Here is a 20,002-nt window from a genome sequence, read left to right on the forward strand (position 1 = left end):
TAGCTATAACTTTAAGGTTATACCGCCAAGTTCTAGACTTGCCTAACCAGAGAAAGTTATTTCTCTCTATCTACCATATTAATTTTTCTGATCATCTTAAGCATCTCAACTTTTTAAAAAAAATTTCTTTCATGGGATATAGGTGACGTTGGCTAAGCTAGCATTTGCTGCCCATCCCCAATTGTCCTTGTGGTGATGGTGGTGAACTGCCTCCTAGGACTGCTGCAGTCCATGTGGCATAGGTACAGGAGGGAAAGAGTTCCAGGATTTTGACCCACCAACAGTGAAGGAACGATCTAATTCCAAGTCAGGATGGTGAGCGGCTTGGAGAGAAACTTGCAAGTGGTGGTGTTCCCATCCATCTGCTTCCCTTTTCTTTCAAGGTGGTAGAGGTCACAGGTTTGGAAGGTGTAGTTGAAGGAGGCTTGCCAAGTTTCTGCAGTACATTTTGTAAATGGCACACGCTGCAACCACTATGCATCGATGGTGGAGAGAGTGAATGCTTAAGGTGGTGGATGGGGTGCAAATCAAGTGAGCTTCATTGTTCCGAATGGTGTCAAGCTTCTTGAGCCTTGTTGGAGTTGCACTCATCCAGGCAAATGGAGAGTATTCCAACACACTCCTGACTTGTGACTTGTAGATAGTAGACAGGCTTTGGGTGAGTCAGGAAGTGAATTACTGACTGCAGAATTCCCAGCCTCTCTCCTGCTCTTGTAGCCACAGCATTTATATGGCTGGTCCAGTTCAGCTTCTGGTCAATGGTAATCCCCATGAGGTTGATGGTGGGGGATTCAGCTACAGTAATGCCATTGAATGTTGAGGGGGACTGGTTAGGCACAAAAATAGAAAATAAAGGCAAAATACTGCAGATGCTGGAAATCTGAAACAAAAACAAAATGCTGGAAAAACTCAGCAGGTCTGACAGCACGTGTGGAGAGAAAGACAGAGTTAAAGTTTCGAGTCCATATGACTCTTCTCCAGAGCTAAAGGGAAGTAGAAATGTTTCTACTTTTCTACTTCCCTTTAGCTTTGAAGAGTCATATGAACTCAAAACGTTAACTGTCTTTCTCTCCACAGATGCTGTCAGACCTGCTGAGTTTTTCCAGCATTTTTTGTTTTTGTGTAGGAAATAGAAGTAGGTCATTCAGTCCCTTGTGCCTGCTCTGCCATTCAATGAGATCATGGCTGATCTACATCAATGCTATTTTCCCGCTCTATCCTCATATCCCTCATTACCTTTAATATTTAAAAATCTGTTGACCCCTGTCTTGAACATACCCAATGACTAAGCCTCCACAGCCCTCTGGATAGAGGATTGCAAAGATTCATCACCCTCCAAGTGTAGGAATTCTTCTTCATCTCATTCCTAAAGGCCCTTATTCTAAGACAATGTCCCCTGATTCTGGACTCCCCAGCTAGGGAAACGTCCTTCCTGCATCTACCCAGTCGAGCACTGCAAGAATTTTGTGTGCTCGAATGAGGTCAGCTCCCATCATTCTTCCAAGCTGGACAACACGGGCCCAATCTCTCCTCATTGGACAATACTGCCAATGCGAAGAATCAGTTTGGTGAACCTTCGCTGCACTCCCTCTATGACAAGTATATCCTTCCTTAGGGGGAAAACTCTCCACTGGTTGGAGTCATACCTAGCACAAAGGAAGATGGTTGTGGTTGTTGGAGCTCAGTCATCTCAGCTCCAGGACATCACTGCAGAAGTTCCTGAGGGTAGTGTCTTCGGCCGAACCATCTTCAGCTGCTTCATCAGTGACCTTTCTTCCATCATAAGGTAAGAAGTCTGGATGTTCACTGAAAATTGCAAAATGTCCAGCACCATTCTCAGCATGACTCTTCAGATACTGAAGCAGTCAATGTCTAAATGCAGCAAGGCCTGGACAACATCCAGGCTTCGGTTGACAAGTGGCAAGTAACATTCACACCACCTAAGTGTCAGGCAATGACCATCTCCAACAAGAGAGAATCTAACCATCGCCCCTTGATGTTCAATGGCATTACCATCACTGAATCCCCCACTATCAACATCCTGGGGGCTACCATTGACCAGAAACTGAACTGGACTAGCCATATAAATACTGTGGCTACAAGAGCAGGTCAGGGGCTTGGAATAGTGTGACGAGTAACTCACCTCCTGACTCCCCAAAGCCTGTCCACCATCTACAAGGCACAAGTCAGGAGTGTTATGGAATACTCCCTACTTGCCTGGATGAGTGCAGCTCCCACAACACTCAAGAAGCTCAATACCATCCAGGACAAAGCAGCCCGCTTGATTGGCACCACATCCACAAACATTCACTGCCTCCACCTCCGATGCACAGTAGCAGCAATGTGTACCACCTACAAGACGCACTGCAGGAATTCACAAAGGCTCCTTCGACAGCAACTTCCAAACCTACGACCACTACCAACTGGAAGGACAAGGGCAGCTGATAGATGGGGACAGCACCACCTAGCAGTCACTCACCATCCTGACTTGGAAATATACTGCTGTTCCTTCACTGTCGCTAGGTCAAAATCCTGGAACTCCCTTCCTAATAGCACTGTGGGTGTACCCACACCACATGGACTGCAGCGGTTCAAGAAGGCAGCTCACCACCACCTTCTCTAGGGAAACTAGGGATGGGCAATAAATGGTGGCCCAGCCAGCAAAGCCCACATCCCTTGAATGAATAAAAAAATGACCAAAACTGTATACAATACTCCAGGTATGGTCTCACCAAGGTTCTATACAATTGCAGCAAGATCTATTTACTCCTACACTTACATCCTCTTGCAATAAAGGCCAACATAACATTTACTTTCCTAATTGCTTGCTGTGCATATTAGCTTTCAGTGACTGATGAACAATGCCGCCCAGATCCCTTTGGACTTCAACATTTCCCAAATCTCTCACCATTTAAGAAATACTTTCATTTCTGCTTTTCCTATCAAAGTGGTTAACTTCACATTTTTCCACCTTATAATCCATCTGCCATGGTTTTTTGCATCCTTCTCACAACTCACCTTCCCACTTTGTTTTGTGTCATCAGCAAACTTGGAAATATTACAATTGATCCTCACATCCAAAGCATTGATAGATTGTGGATGCCTGGGGACTAAGCACTGATTCTTGTGGCAGCCTACTAATCACAGCCTGCCAATCCGAGAATGACCGGCTTCTTCCTACTCTGTTTTCTGTCCGTTAATCAATTCTCAATCCATGCCAGTATAGTATATTACACCTACTCCCATGTGCTCTAATTTTGCTTACTTAACCTCTTGCTTGAGACCTTATCAACAACCTTCTGAAAATCCAAATACACCACATCCAATGGTTCACCCTCATCTTTTCTGCGAGTTACATACTCAAAAAATTCTAACACTTTTGTCAAACATGATTTTCCTTTAAATCCTTTTGACTCTGCTCAAACCTACCTATCTTTAGTCTCTCTCTTGTCGGAGATGATCATTGTGTGGCTCAAATGTCACTTGCCACTTATTAGCTCAAGCTTGAAGAGGCAGGTCTTGCTGCATGCAAGCATGGACTGCTTCAGTATCTGAGGCGTCACAAATGGTACTGAACATTGCAGAGTGGACATCCCCATTTCTGACCTTATGCTGGAGGGAAGGTCATTGATGAAACAGTTGCAGATGGTTGGATCTAGGGCACTATCCTGAGGAACTCCTGCAACAATGCCCTGAGACTGAAATGATTGACCTCCAATAACTACAATCATTTTCCTTTGTGCTAGGTATGACTGCAACCAGTTCAAACATTTCCCCCTGATTACCACTGACTTCTGTTTTGCTAGGGCTCCTTGATGCCACACTAGATCACTTCTTAAACTACAAGTTCAAGGGACTACTAGACTATCCAGGGTCTTACATTTTCCTCCTCCATTCTCTTCTCTATCTCTCAACAATTCATTTTTGGGAAGCGTGCATCGCTGGCATTTATTGTTCTTGAAATATTGAAAGGCCTTCTTGAATTAATTTGCAGTAGTTCAAAACTACCGAATGGACTTCATATGGCAGTTAAGATTCAAGACTGGTGTGAAATTAGAATAATATGGTCCATAATGGTCAAAAACACCATGGAGGTCAGGAAGGGAAGGTGAGTGATCAACAGCTTGGTGGGACTAAGGTCCAGAGAGACCACCATCTCAGAGATAAGATAAGCTCGGAGAGGATATGGGGGTATATGGAAGAGAAACTGGAAAAAAATGTGAGCTTTGGGCTAGGGAAAGAGACTGTTTGGCTTGGTTGGCAAGTGGAAGAGGGATGCAGCATGGGCAGCTAACCCCATGGTCTCTATCTTAAGTGACATCGAAGTCCTTGAGATCCTCACATTTGTTGGAGGTGAGAATGGAATGATGGGGGGGGAGGAGGAGGAGGAGTTTTAAGATGTGGTTGGCAGTGAAGAAAAGAAGCATGTTATCTTCACAATCCAGGATGACCATAATCACAACTCAATTACAATTCCAAGTATATGTTCATAATACCATCATGGTATTAAATAAGTTAGCAATCTAAATAGAATGCAGTATCACCTAACACAAAGGTTCTCAAATTGGGACCGTGGAACCCAGACACCTTCAGGGGGCCTTACAGATGGGCAACATGAACAATAGCCCAGGACGCCGTGGTCAAGAGTAAGTAAGTGAGTTGCAGCCAGAGATGTGCTCTGCTCCCACAATGCTCCTGTGCTCTGCTAGTGCTGTCCCACCCCAGGCTCCTTCCTTCTCTGTGCTTTGCTTCCTCGGTGTTTCTAAACTCCCTCTGCTCCCCTAGTGCTTTCCTGGTGCTCTGTTCTCTGCAGACTTTTGCTCTCTCTGGTCTTCTGCCAAGGATATACAGACTCTGCAGTAAGCAGGCATACCCATCTCACTGATATTGGTCGGTAAATATTTGTTTTCTTAAAAACATTATTAAAAGACTATTTACATGGGACACTCTCATATTATGAGTATTATACAGTATTATAATTTAGATGAGGGTTCCATGATAATTAATCCATTCGAAAAAGGGTCCTTCAACAAAAGATTTGAGAACCACTGACCAAGCGTATATGCTGTGAAGTTTAGGAGACCAGCAGCAATCCATACCCAACTGGGAACATGCACATAACCTGCACCTGCAACAGAAAGAGGGGGAAAAATGTGCTCACTCTCCAACAAGAGATCAAGATTCTCTAAGCATTTGCTCAACAAAATGTGTCACAGAACAAAGTTTTCCTTTTTTAAGTTACCGGAAATCAATATCTGCAATTTGCTTGAAATGAAAGAATTCAACTGCCTCTTTTTTTGTCAAATTTAACAGGGAGTTGGGAAGACATTTTATGTGATCTCAGTCGCCATAGTTACAATCATAATACAAACTGAAATTACTCAGTTGACAGGTTGCACTGGGCACTAAAGCAACTATGGATTCAAAGTTAAAACAGAAAATGCTGGCAGCATCTGTGGAGCGAGAAACAGAGTTAATGTTTTGAGTCCGTATGACTCTTCTTCACAGCTAAAGAGATGTAGAAATGTGATGGCTACTTCTTCCTACCTCCCCCTGAACCAGAACCCTACCACTGAACATCAAGCCATTGTTTCCAGGACTGTAACTGACCTTATCACCTCTAGAAATTTTCCCTCCACATCTTCCAACCTCAGTCTCCTAACCCCACACGGCCCACTTCTACCTCCTTCCCAAAATCGACAAATAGGATTGCCCTGATAGACCCATCATGTCGGTCTGTTCCCGTTCCACAGAACTCATTTCTTCCCATCTTGACTCCATTCTCTCTCCCCTTATCCAGTCTCTTCCCACCTATATTCACAATTCCTCTGACACCCTGTGTCATATCAACAATCTCCAGTTTCTTGGCCCTAACCGCCTCCTCTTTACTATGGGTGCCCAGACTCTCTACACCTCCATCCCCCACCAGGACAGTCTGAGGGCTCTCCGCTTCTTCCTTGAACAGAGACTCGAACAATCCTCATCCACCACCACTCTCCTCCCCTGGTTGAACTTATTCTCTCACTGAACAATATCTCCTTTAACTCGTCTCACTTTCTCCAAATCAAAAGTGTGGTTATGGGTTCTCGCATGGGCCCCAGTTATGCCTGTCTTTTTGGGGGTATGTGGACATTCTTTGTTCCAGTCCTACTCAGGCCAACTCCCACAGATCTTTTTTTCTGTACATTGATGACTGTATCAGTGCTGCTTCATGTCTTTGCCTGGACCTGGAAAGATTTATCAATTTTGCTTCCAATTTCCACCCCTCTATCACCTTCACATGGTCCATTTCCAACACTTCCCTTCTCTTCCTTGATCTCTCTGTCTCCATTTCTGGTGCTAGACTGTCCACCAATATTCATTACAAGCCCACCAATCCAACAGCTGTCTCGACTACAGCTCCTCACACACTGCTTCCTGTACTTCCCATTCTTCCAGTTCCTCCGTCTCCGGTGCATCTGTTCCGATGATGCTACCTTCCAAAAAGGCACTTCTGACAGGTCGCCTTTTTCCTTAACTGAGGTTTCCCCCTAACACTGTGGTTGACAGGGCCCTCAACCGTGTCTGACCCATCCCCCGCGCCTCTACCCTCACACCTTCCCCTCCTTCCTAGGACCATGATAAGGGCCCCCCCCCCCCCCACCACCCTCACTTTTCACCGCACCAGCCTCCGCAATCAAAAAATCGTCCTCCACCATTTCCACTAACTCCAGTATGATGCCACCACCAAATAAATTTTCCCTCACCCCCACCAGCATTCTGTAGGGACCGTTCCCTCGGCGACACAGGCAGGTAGTTCAGGAGACCCCTGGGGTCCTGCTCGCAAATCGGTATTCCATTTTGGGGGCTGATGAGGGTGCTGGTTCCTCCAAGGAGTGCAGCCAGAGCCAAGCTTCCAGCACCACAAGCAGCCTATCCATACAGGAGGGGAGGAAGAGCAATAGTAATAGGGGATTCTATGGTCAGGGGAACAGATAGAGGCGACTGTGGCCGTCAACGTGACTCCAGGATGGTGTGTTGCCTCCTTATTGCCAGGGTTCGGGATGTTACTGAACGGCTGCCGGGCATCCTGAAGGGGGAGGGTGATAAGGCAGCGGTCATGGTACATGTTGGTACCAATGACATAGGAAGAAAGAGGGATGAGGTCTTGCATCAAGAATTCAGGGAGTTAAGCAGTAGACTAAAAAGCAGGACCTCTCAGGTTGTAATCCCAGTGCCATGTGCTAGCGAGCACAGAAATAGGAGAATAGCACAGATGAATACGTGGCTTAAGAGTTGGTGCAGGAGGAAGCATTTTAGATTCCTGGATCACTGGGACCGTTTCGGGGGAAGATGGGACCTGTACAAGCGGGACAGTCTACATATAAACCAGAGAGGAACTAACATCCTTGCAGGCGGGTTTGCTAATGCTGTTGGGAGGAGTTTAAACTAATTCAGCAGGGACACAATATTAGCAGAATAGGAACATATCATAATACAGTAAAACAATCAAGTCAGAGGGAGTACAGCTGCATTAAGTTTCAAAGGAGTAAGGCAAGGCTGGATGGCCTCTACTTTAATGCCAGGAGTATTACAGGTAAAACGGATGAGTTAAGGGTGAGGATTGGCACGTGGAATTGTGATACAATAGCCATCACAGAGACATGGTTGAGGGAGGAGCAGGATTGGCAGCTCAACATTCTGGGATATAGAATCTTCAGGCAAGACACGGGAGGGGAAAAGAGGCGGCGGCGTTGTATTATTAGCTAAGGAGTCAGTTACTGCAGTAAGGAGAGGTGATATCTTGGAGGGGGCATCGAATGAAGCTTTGTGGGTGGAGTTTAGGTATAAAAAAGGGGCAGCCACATTGTTAGGTGGTATAGACCCCCAGATAGTCAGCGGGAAATTAAGAAGCAAATATGTGCACAATTTGCGGAGGTGTGTAAAAACAATAACAATAGGGTAATTATATTAGGTGATTTCAACTTTCCCAACATTAATTGGCGTAGACATAGTGTTAAGGGCTTGGATGGAGTGGGTTTCTTGAAATGTGTACTTTTTAGGTCAATATGTAGAGGGTCCAACAAGGGACAGCGCAGTGCTGGACCTAATTCTGGGGAATGAAGCTGAGGTGGTGATGGGCGAGCATTTTAGTGATAGCGACCACAACATGGTACAATTTAAGCTTGTTACGGACAAAGAAATAGACAAGTTGCAAAAAATGTTTTGGATTGGGGGAAGTGCGGATTTTAGTAAAATAAGGCATGATCTGGCCAAGGTAGACTGGGAACAGCTAACTGTGGGGAAATCTACAGAAGAGCAGTAGGGGGGGGGGGGGGTGTTCAAAAAGGAAATGGGGAGGGTATAGGCTCAACATGTTCCCTCTAGGGTGATAGGAAGGAGTAACAAGCCCAGAGAACCATGGATGACCAGAGATATTCAAGTTACGATGAGAAGGAAAAGAGAGTCTTTTAGCAGGTACAAGGGGAGCAAATCAGCGGAGGCATTAGTGGAGTACAGAAAGTGCAGGGTGGAGCTTAAGAAAGCAATTCGGAGAGCAAAGGGGGAAATGAGAAAGCTCTGGCTGGTAAAAGTAGGGAAAATCCCAAGATATTCTATAAGTACATCAATGGGAAGAGGATAGCACGGGAAAGAGGAGGGCCCATTAGGGACCAAGGGGGCACTCAATGGGTGGAGCCAGAGGACATCGGTAGAGTGTTGAACGAATACTTCACACCCGTCTTCACCCAAGAGAATGAGGATGAAGGTATGGAACTTGGGGAGAGAGACTGCGAGGTTCTTGAACAAATTGATATAGGGAGTGACAGGGTATTGAAGGTATCGGCAGGCTTAAAAGTGGACAAATCTCCAGATTGGGTGATTTGTCTCCCAGACTGCTGAGGGAGACAAGGGAGGAGATTGCAGGGGCTTTGACCCAAATTTTTAATTCCTCTCTGGCCATGGGGGAGGTGCCAAAGGACTGGAGAACAGCTAATGTGGTTCCGCTATTTAAGATCAGTTGTAGAGATAAGCCAGGGAACTACAGGCCAGTGAGTCTCACGTCAGTGGTAGGGAAACTATTGGAGAAAATTTATCTCCACTTGGAGAGGCAAGGTTTGATCAGTGATAGTCAGCATGGCTTTGTCAGAGGGAGGTCATGCCTAACAAATTTGATTGAATTTTTTGAGGTGGTGACCAGCTGTGCAGATGTGGGTAGTGCAGTTGATGTAGTTTATGTAGATTTCAGCAAAGCCTTTGACAAGGTCCCACATGGGAGACTTATAAAGAAGGTAAATGCACATGGGATACAGAGTAATTTGATAAGGTAGATTCAAAACTGACTTAGTTGTAGGAGACAGAGGATGATGACAGAAGGATGCTTTAGTGACTAGAAGCCAGTGTCCTGTGGCGTACCACAGGGATCTATACTGGGTCCCCTATTATTCGTCATTTATATAAACGACATGGGTGACTCTATGGGAGGTAGGATTAGTAAATTTGCGGATGACACAAAGATTGGCCGGGTAGCCAACAGTGAGGTTGAGAGTCTTGGGCTACAGAAAGATATAGATGGGATGGTCAAATGGGCAGATAAGTGGCAGATGGAATTTAACTCTGAAAAGTGTGAGGTGATACACTTTGGAAGGAGTAATTTGACAAGTATTCAATGAACGACATGACACTAAGAAGTTCTGAGGAACAAAGGGACCTTGGTGTGTGTGTCCATAGATCTCTGAAGGTGGAGAGGCATGTTAGTGGGGTGGTGAAAAAGGCATATGGGACACTTGCCTTTATCAATCGAGGCATAGATTACAAAAGTAGGGAGATCATGTTGGAGTTGTATAGAAACTTGGTGAGGCCATAGCTGGAGTACTGCGTGCAGTTCTGGTCACCACATTATAGGAAGGATGTGATTGCACTGGAGGGGGTGCAGAGGAGATTCACCAGGATGTTGCCTGGGATGAAACATTTAAGTTATGAAGGATGTTGGATAGACTTGGCTTGTTTTTGTTGGAGCAGAGAAGACTGAGGGGCGACCTGATCGAGGTGTACAAGATTATGAGGGGCATGGACAGGGTGTTCAGGGAGCAGCTATTCCGCTTAGTTGAAGGGTCAGTCATGAGGGGACACAAGTTCAAGGTGAGGGGCAGGAGGTTTGGGGGGGATGTGAGGAAAAACTTTTTTACCCAGAGGCTGGTGATGGTCTGGAATGTGCTGCCTGGGAGGGTGGTGGAGGCGGGTTGCCTCTCATCCTTTAAAAAGTACCTGGATGAGCACTTGGCACGTCGCAACATTCAAGGCTATGGGCCAAGTGCTGGTTCATGGGATTAAGTAGGTAGATCAGGCGTTTCTCACGTGTCGGTGCAGACTTGATGGGCCGAAGTGCCTCTTCTGCACTGTGACATTCTGTGATACCCTGGTCCCCTCCTCCATCACACCCAAATCCTCATCCCCCTCCCACAGCACCTTCCCATGCAATTACAGAAGGTGCAACACCTGCCCCTTTACCTTCTCACCATCCATGGCCCCTAACATTCCTTTCAGTGAAGCTGCTTCACTTACACCTCGTTCGGTTTGGTTTACTGTATTCATGCTCCCAATGAGGTCTCCTCTACGCTGGGGAGATCAAATGCAGACTGGGTGTCGCTTGCCATTTCAACACACCATCCTGCTCTCATGCCCACATGTCCATCCTTGGCCTGCTGCAATGTTCCAGTGAAGCCCACCGCAAACTGGAGGAACAGCACCTCATCTTCCAATTAGGCACTTTACAGCCTTCCAGACTTAACATTGAGTTCAACAACTTCAAACCATGAACTCTCTCCTCCATCTTTACCAGTTTTCTTCATCCGTTTAAAAAAAATTATTTTTTTTAAAATTTATTCATTCATTTTCTAAAATCTTTTTCCCCAACCACCGCCCCCACGGGGCCATCTGTTACTTGTTTCTATGTTGTACTTTCACAAGAGCGCTGACCCTTGTTCTGCTACTAACACATTCTGCTATCTCATCTTCATGCCACTATCAGCATCTTCTTTGGTCTTTAACACCACCATTAATACTCCTTTTGTCATGTATCCATGACATCTTCGTCAACCTCTCCTTAGCTCCCACCTATCCCTGAGCTTCTATTTTTGCTCCACCCCCTCATAAACAGTATAATATCCATCACATTTCTACTTCTCCTCCGCTCTCAAGAGTCGTCGTACGGACTTAAAACCTTAACTCTGCTTCTCTCGCCACAGACGCTGCCAGGCCTGCTGAGTTTTTCCAGCATTCTCAGCTTTAATTTCAGGTTTCCAGATTCCAAGTAACGCTCAGAAAAGATTCAGAGACTTGCACCAACTTACAACTATCTGGTCATTTTTTTAATGCATGGTCTAAAGAGTATTCAACTATTTATAATATTTAATTTCTATTTCAAGATGATAAAAATACAATTCCAGTCATGAAGCAGAAACAATAAAAGATTTATGCAAGCACTTAATTCTCATGAACTGGAAAGCTAACTGAAATATTAGCAAAGTGTAAAAGCAACAGAGTATGTTGCTCTTGAAAACTTGATACAAAGTAACTTAACTGTTGAAAGTATTTCAGGAACATCATTCTTATCCTATAACTTTATAAACATATGAAAGCTTTAATCATGAGCAACAACATTGCAATTAAAATCCAAGAGATTTGTCAAGCCCAAGTCCAAAGGAAATAAAATAATCAGTACTAAAAACTTACATCATCCTTAAGAGATAAGAGGTTGTTACATCTTGAAAGAAACAAAGTTGATGGATAATTGTAGCCACGTAGCCAGGCAAAGTATCTCAATTTTCTGGAAGCCTTTAATGCTCAGGAGGCTGTTAAGGTACTTGGCATGTGCGACTAGTGAACAGATTGGTCGCTGTTTATCAAATTGATTGAAATACCATTGCCAGAGGGTGGTAATTAATTGAAGGAGCTCCATATGGAAACTAGTGCTGTGGAGGGACCTGCAATGGGGGCGATGTTCTTCAGAAAATGATTCAAATAGAGCACAAGAGGAAACAATGTTTTAATTTACTGATGATGCAATAATATATAAGTGTTAGAAATGGAGCTGAAATAAGCGGGACAGCATGGAAAAGGGCGAAGGGACCGAGAGAGACAGGGCGGTCGTGAGGGAGGCTGAGGGGGTTGGGCGAGAGAGCCCAAGGGCAGGGGAGGGCGGAGCGGGCGAGAGAGCCCAAGGGCAGGGGAGGGCGGAGCGGGCGAGAGAGCCCAAGGGCAGGGGAGGGCGGAGCGGGCGAGAGAGCCCAAGGGCAGGGGAGGGCGGAGCGGGCGAGAGAGCCCAAGGGCAGGGGAGGGCGGAGCGGGCGAGAGAGCCCAAGGGCAGGGGAGGGTGGAGCGGGCGAGAGAGCCCAAGGGCAGGGGAGGGCGGAGCGGGCGAGAGAGCCCAAGGGCAGGGGAGGGCGGAGCGGGCGAGAGAGCCCAAGGGCAGGGGAGGGCGGGAGAGCCCGAGGGCAGAGGAGGGTGGAGCGGGCGAGAGAACCCAAGGGCAGGGGAGGGCGGGAGAGCCCGAGGGCAGAGGAGGGCGGAGCGGGCGAGAGAACCCAAGGGCAGGGGAGGGTGGAACGGGCAAGAGAGCCCAGGGGCAGGGGAGGGGGGTGGGCAAGAGAGCCCAAGGGCAGGGGAGGGGGGTGGGCAAGAGAGCCCAAGGGCAGGGGAGGGGGGTGGGCAAGAGAGCCCAGGGGCAGGGGAGGGGAGCGGGCAAGAGAGCCCGAGGGCAGGGGAGGGGGGTGGGCAGGAGAGCCCGGGGGCAGGAGAGGGGATAGGCGGGCAAGAGAGCCCAAGGGCAGGGGAAGGGAGGGGAGCGGGCGCGAGAGCCTGAGGGCAGGGGAGGAGAGGGGAGCGGGCAAGGGAGGGGGAGTGCGAGAAAGCCCGAGAGCTGGGGGGGTGGTTTGGCTGGGTGGGTGGGGGGTGGGGGACGACGCAAGAGGGAGCCGGAGGGTAGGGGAGGTGGGGGAGGGAGACAGAGACAAGACCAAGTGCAAAGTAGAAGGGAGAGAAAGAAATTCAAGTTTCAGAGAACTGATTCAGCTTGAACAAGCACATGAGGGATATAGGCAGAAGCAAGTTGCCCAATGAGAGAGCAATTCAACTTCGAGGCCAATAGGAAGGAAAATTTACATCAGCTTAAGCAGAAGTGACTATACGAGGCCATCGAAAGCAGCCCATGTACCAGAGAAACATGCATCAGCAAGGAGTCCAGAAAGTGAGGTAACAGAAAATGGCCACTTCTATCAAGTCAGCTAAATTCATTCAACAGTTACTACTGACACTTCATTAAATGGAAAGGTGATCATGGTGTTTTCACATATCAGTCAGTGGCATTGGTTATAATATTGTAAGATGTGCTTGCCTTGATGCTTATAGTTGAACACCTGCAGCATACAGGCAAAATGCACAAAGCTAAGAAGAGATGTTTTGTATTTATAGAGAAATGGTTATTATGGCAAATGTGATTGGAAAACAATGGCAGTATGGATATGAAGGTCTTACTCATTTAATGCTAAGGGACTGATTTCTGACAAAAGTTCCGATGCTTTAAGAATCTGATTTTTCTTCAACAGGAGAATAAGTAAAAGTGTCATAGCTACGAACATGCCCTAATCAACTTATGATCTCACAAGCAAAGGTCAGCCAATGCACAGGTGGGAGAGCAGGTGCCTCAAGCTGTCCCACAGATAAACTACTCAACGCCCAAGCTGCTCAACCTGCCTGGTCAAGGCCAGTGGGAGTTATCAAGCACAGATCGAGAAACAATAAAGTTAAATATTTCAAAAATGGAGAGGTAGATCACATGACAGATCACTGCTCGTCTCTTAAAATATTCTGGGATGCAAAGAGAGACACTTTGTGAGGTAGGTGGTGGCCATCTGTGGTGAAAGCTGATGTAGGTAGTTAACTCCTTACTTTTACTCACTGTAAATGGTGTACACACTCACACAAAGGGGTCATGAGATAGTGGCTGCTCTTTCATAGCTACCAACATGTAAAGAGCAATGTTCTTTCAGACTACCACTAACCTCACTTCCTGCATTTATGATTCCAACTCCAAGCCTCAGACATATATCTCACAATCTCTTGTTTAAAACCTGACTGTCCATGTCTATTCATTCCATTCTCCCAGCCATGGGGAAGGTTCAGATGTTGTCCTGCCCCTTATTAGTAATTTGGAAGGTGGCCCATCAACAACCTCTCCTTTTTCTTTTGAAGGGTGTAATTGTAAGGAAAACATCTGTTACAACCAAAATGAACGGGGACTAATGTGTCTGGGAGAAGACAATTGATACTCAATAATCAGCTGCATCATTCTATAAAATGACCAATCTGGTTTTACTGTATATCTTCAATGCTTGTGGTCAGTTTGTTTTTAAAAAACAAAAGGGCAAACTCACGTTGCTTTAAAACACAACAAACATTAATCGATCCCAAAACCTTTTCCATGGAGAGGAAGAAAAGAATCAAAAATCTCGAAATGTATGAATCTTGTCTGTTCAAGGGAGAAGCAAGAAAGGCTTTGTCGTAAGCTGCCAGGTTGAGGGCAGGGGAGCCAATCATTAGGTAAGGCTGCCCTTTGTATATGACAGAGCCCAGGAGCAGCTATTGAGGTAAGGCTGCATGACAGTGCAGTTAGAGGGGGCTTCACAACAATTCTGGCCCTCCAAATTGCTCACGGATACCCCACAACATAATGTACGGCATTCTGTTTAATGTAAGGAGTAGGAGGCACTAGGTGCGGAAGTAGTTTGCTCCTTGGGCAAGTGCCAATGCATTGTGCTCACTGTTATGAATGCGTGATTCAATTAATTATGCATATAATTCATACAGGCCAGCAACAGCAAGCCAGCAATGTGCTTTTGTATGGGGATCTGCAGTTATGATTAACATAATAAATGCAATGTAATTGCCAGTGCCAGAAAAACTGTCTGCCATCCACTGAAAATAGGTGACAAGTGAGCTGGTTGAGTTACACGATAGTCTTACCTTGTTGTCAGAGGGAACCCTGTGAAGTAAATGAGGTGGAGCTACAGAATGTGTTACCTTTAATTAGCTTCCACTATATTTTTTAAACACACACAGAAACCAAGCTCTTACCTGAAGCATAAAAATCATAGTCAAAATAGGCCAACATAAAAAAATTAAGCACAAGTAGCATGAAACCAGAGAACGTCAACAGATTTGGTGCCAACCATGTAGGTAAAATCTATAAAAGCAAAAAGAAAGGTTGATAAGTAGAGGGACCAGAAATTCTCCACTGTAGGTTAACTATTCTTTATACTTAATTTAAAAATTAAAAACCTAATACTGAATACATCAGGCCAGGTCAGCTTTTTTTTTAATTTTAAAGTAGCATATTCTTACAGTGGATCATTTTTTAGCAACGAATGACGACCCAAGACTGTTGCTGGTCATTCTCACCATCTGGGTCTTCAGCAAATATCTCAATATCAGTAATACCTAATCCCACTTCCTAATATGCCCTTTCGCCCTATCCCATGCGTCATAAAGCTGCTGGCACTTTGCTATACCTGTAGTCTTATTTTAGAATATCATTCAAAGTCAGGAGATTATCTCTGATGTGGCAGAAAGCCCAAGACTTCTCTTCAAAGAAAGTAATATTTTACAAGGAAATCTGGTAGTTTCTTTCTTATGCTGGTAAAAATATTCCTGCCAAACTTATTTCAAATATCTAATGCTGTGCTGAAAATAAAGAAACCACACAAGGATCCAGTAACACAGAAAGTTTGTAGTAATATGCTCTTACCTTAACTACAGAGTTCCAAAATGGGTGCATAACATATACAGACAACGGATTGGTGTCCACTGCACTATACTGCAAAGGAAATAAGATGACAAAACTCATGTATACATTTATTTAAAATCTGACTCTTAGCATTTGCAAATTTAAACTTTTTAAAATGACAAAAAATGTCACAATCGCACTGTGCGCAAAATATGGCTTCTTCATAACTAAACTGTGTTGCTGGATTTTTCTCCTATTGCATATTTAACTAAATGTCAGTGCTTCAGATGAGAGTGAAGGGATACACTGGCTACTGTGAACACTGCAAATAGCTGTGAAATGGCCAGCCAATGACTACTGTACTCTTATGGGGGAGTTAAATATCATATCTACTTTTCCTTCACCAATAGCAAATCAAATAACGTTGCACCCAGACAAGCCTGCTGCAATTTACCCCATCTGCAGCAGGTGGAATCAAGGATAGGTAACTCCCAGAGCTTGTACCTCTGGTCACGTAGTCAAAAGGATCATGCTAAACAGCTAACAAATTTATAGTCACTGTCAACTACTGGTTCCTCAGCATTTGAATCATGTGAACCTGGTTACTATTTTTAATTGCGAAAAGTCCTGGTCCAAGATTGCCAACAACTGCACTTAAAGATAAGACCACAAAATGCTGGAAGCACTAAGCTGGTCAGGCAGCATCTGTGGAAAGAGGGGAACAGATTCAGGCTGCTGAGAGTTTACAGCATTATTTGGCTTCATTTCAAATTACTGCATCCACAGTATTTTTCTTTTAAAGTATACTTAGAGATCTTTCATCAGAATTGGGAAATGCTGGTGATGGAACAGCTTGTAAACTGCCTAAAGGATCGGTCTTCATCAGCTGTTGAACAGATGTCAGGCCAATGGAAGTATCCTGAAAATAAGCATCAAACCAAACTGAAAGTGATTCTTGCACTAACTCATGAAATAACAGCACACCCCAAAAAGCTGGAAGAAGAGGAATTATTTGGGCTGGAGTTTGTATGCATGCTGTTTGTGGACAATTGAAAATTCCTTAGTACAATAAATACTAAACCAGAAAATGGGGTGTTGGGGCAGCAAAAGAACAAAAGTAATTACGCATTAAAGCTCAAGCTAAACTCAATTTCATAACCATTAATGATGGAACTTGTTATTCTTCACACCCCTATTCACTTCTAGTCCCAGAAAAAAGAGCTTCTTTATCTTTCAGTTTCTACTTTTGACAAAGGGTTAAAACCTTTATTACTATTGTCTAACCTACAAATTTTCTAAAGTTTCGAAATTTGCACCATTTACTGTCTTTAAATTGTCACAATACCATAAGAGAATGGTTACTGATTACCAGTATATGTGAGAGTTGCTAACAGCAGTTGCAAAAAAAAAGGTTAGAAAGATGCTCCTGAAGGATTGGCTAATAGAATCTTGTGAAGGCACTGCTGGTGGTACTTCTCCAATTCTTTGAGGTGCCTGCTGTAAGTTGCCCAAGTCTCCAAAGCATTAGGAGCATGGGAATCACTGCTGCTTGGTAAACCATGACCTTATTCTGGTGTTTGAGATCCTGGTCCCCAAATACTCTTTTTCTCCATCTGCCAAAAGCTGGGCTGGCACATTGAAGGGCATGATGAATTTGGTTGTCTATGTCTTCCTTCATCAAGAGGAGCCTCCCAAGATATGGAAAGTGGTATACTTTTTCCAGAAACTTGTCATTGATTTTGATCGATGAGAGGAGGGGCTGTGCTGTGGGAGCTGATTGGGAGAGGACCAGGACTTTCCAGGTGTTTAGTGAAAGGCCCATTTTTTGAAATGCTTCAGAGGAGGAGTCGACAGTGACCTTGAGCTCAGTTTCTGAGTTAGCGCAAACACAAGCATCTTCTGCATATTGGAGCACGATAACCTAAGCTGGAGTGATTTTGGTTTTGGATTGAAGGTGGCATAGATTGAACAGTTTCCCATTTGTTTTGTAAATTATCTCCAAGCCTGTGGGTAATTTGCTGGAGGTGATGCAGTATTGGAGCGAGAAGATGGAAGGGTTGGTGTGATGTCACGACCTTGCTTGATCTCAGTCTTCATTGAGACTAGGTCTGTGGTGGTTCTATCGGTGAGGATTACGCCTTGTGAGTCATCACGAATTAGGTGGAGGATGGTGATAAATTTCTGAGGGCAGTCAATTTTGAGGAGGATACCTCATAAGCCTTCATGGCTAACAGAGTCCAAGGTTTTTGTGAGGTCGAGAAAGGCCACATACTGTTGGTGCTGTTCATTGTATTTTTTTTTTGGAGTTGCTGCGCAGTGAAGATCATGTCTGTGGTGCCTCTCGATGGGCAAAAACTACACTGCTGGAAGACTCTGGAAGGAATTCTTCAATCACTGGGAGCAGGCAATTGAGAGGGATCCTTACAATTATCTTCCCTGTGGCAGGCATCAGGGAGACTCCTCCATACAGCCAACATGCCCAGCATCAAGGTACTAATCAGCTGAAGCTAGACCTGCTAGGCAGTACATGTCATTTGTATGCCCAACACCAAACTCCCAATGAAACTGCTCTACTTGGAACTTGGTCTTAACAGGAGGCTCCCAGAACAGTGGAAATATTCTAGAAATGAACTCAAAGCATCCCTGGAGAGGTCAAACACACCCGCAAACTCATGGGAGCCCCTGGTTTGTGATCGACCAAAATGGGGCATGTCCATTCAGGAAGACACCAAACTGATAGGCAGACTTCGTTGGGAAAATGCAGAGCTGAAGTCAAGGTGTCAGGGCGAGCATACAGATCTCCCAACAACTCATCTACCTAACACTCCAAGCACCACCTGGCAGAGTCTTCCACAAATCGCACATTGGACTTATCAGTCATCTCAAAACCCATCGAACCAGGGTATTTCAATCCCAAGGGACCGCCTAAGATGACTTAAGAGAATAAACCTAATAATTTGCAAAGAAAAAATATCAAGTTGAACAAGAAAGTCTGGATAATTCCAACAGAATTTAATATCACATTAAAAATAGCTGAAGCACAGACACTGATCTTTGCTACAGGCAATGTGCAGAGATTGATTTCAGCTGACATATCAGGAAACTGTATTTTGTATCAAATCTTTAAAAGTATTTCAAACCAGCCTAAATACCACTTCAAAGTTTCTTTTAAAACAGATATTTATGTTATAATATTAACAGTGCATTTAAATACACCATCTCTTGCACTACTGTGCATATAGTTTACTTAACAAACCTGTTGCTCCACTAAAACACACGAGTCTTGGGTATGTTGGAACACAAAAGAGTTGAGATAGTGTCAAAAGCCACAAGAGAAAAGCTAATGCAGTTAATGAATTGTACCTCCACCCAACAAGTGCTATTTTCCTTGTAATATTTGTTATCTAACCAGGTTAAGATAGTGTCAACTTTGAAACGAATAAATGGCAACCTAGCAGAGGGAGTTTGTTATATGCAGGGCCCCAGAAATCATCAATTCTCTACAGAAGCCATTGCAGGACATTACCCACAGGTGTCCAGTTCCTCCCTGCCAACTTTTCCGCTATTTTTGCACTCCAGTATCTGTGGCTCATTTTGTGTTAAGCTACTGTTAACTTATACTTACAACGCAATAGGCAAGATGTGTTACGCACATGAGTTACATAACACCCAAATTTCCCCTCTATTTTATGCATCAAATGATCCAAGTGCCTGAAGGCATCTCAGCTCATTACATAAGCTCTGCTTCAGGCAAGGCAAGATGTGCACTTCCTCCAATTTCACTAGTTCAAAACAGATGCAAAATTAAGCTCAGAATTTTAGGTTTGGCAGGAAAGTGTCATTTTCTTGGTGCTTTGAGCTTTTTTGAAATATAACCTCATTGAGATTGCACTGCAAGCTTTGCTTCTCAGAATACATTTTTATAGCACAAGTATAAGTCACATTAAAAACTGAAAAGCACGCACAATTCCATGTTCTTAAACATACCCCAAATGTGCATGAATGATGGGTGGCTTGTAACCCCAATCTTTATGCTTAAAGACAAGATATATGTTGAATACTTGGCACATTCCTCTGGCTCCAAATTTTATGCTGATTTATGTTCATTTATCTCCAATTTTATTTTCCCATGTATATTAACAATATTGGCAGGAAATCTGGGTGTAAATCGATAACAAAATGGGCGCACAAATTAAGTTTAATTCCCGGTGTAATTTCCCAAATCTATCCCACAGAAAATTC

General features: G+C 44.5%; 1 protein-coding gene across 2 annotated transcripts in view; it reads right to left on the reverse strand.

Moving 5' to 3' along the window:
* Positions 1 to 20,002, reverse strand: part of selenoi (selenoprotein I) — a 73,385-nt gene that overhangs the window by 21,597 nt on the left and 31,786 nt on the right. For both annotated transcript variants that reach the window (XM_041188012.1, XM_041188013.1), the window contains exons 2-4: positions 15,782 to 15,850; positions 15,112 to 15,220; positions 5,054 to 5,128 (exon numbers count right to left, since the gene is read on the reverse strand). In XM_041188012.1, the coding sequence (XP_041043946.1) occupies positions 5,054 to 5,128; positions 15,112 to 15,220; positions 15,782 to 15,850 (253 nt within the window). The remainder of the gene's footprint in view (positions 1 to 5,053; positions 5,129 to 15,111; positions 15,221 to 15,781; positions 15,851 to 20,002) is intronic.

Source organism: Carcharodon carcharias, chromosome 5 (genome assembly GCF_017639515.1).
Source record: "Carcharodon carcharias isolate sCarCar2 chromosome 5, sCarCar2.pri, whole genome shotgun sequence".
Lineage (NCBI taxonomy): Eukaryota > Metazoa > Chordata > Chondrichthyes > Lamniformes > Lamnidae > Carcharodon > Carcharodon carcharias.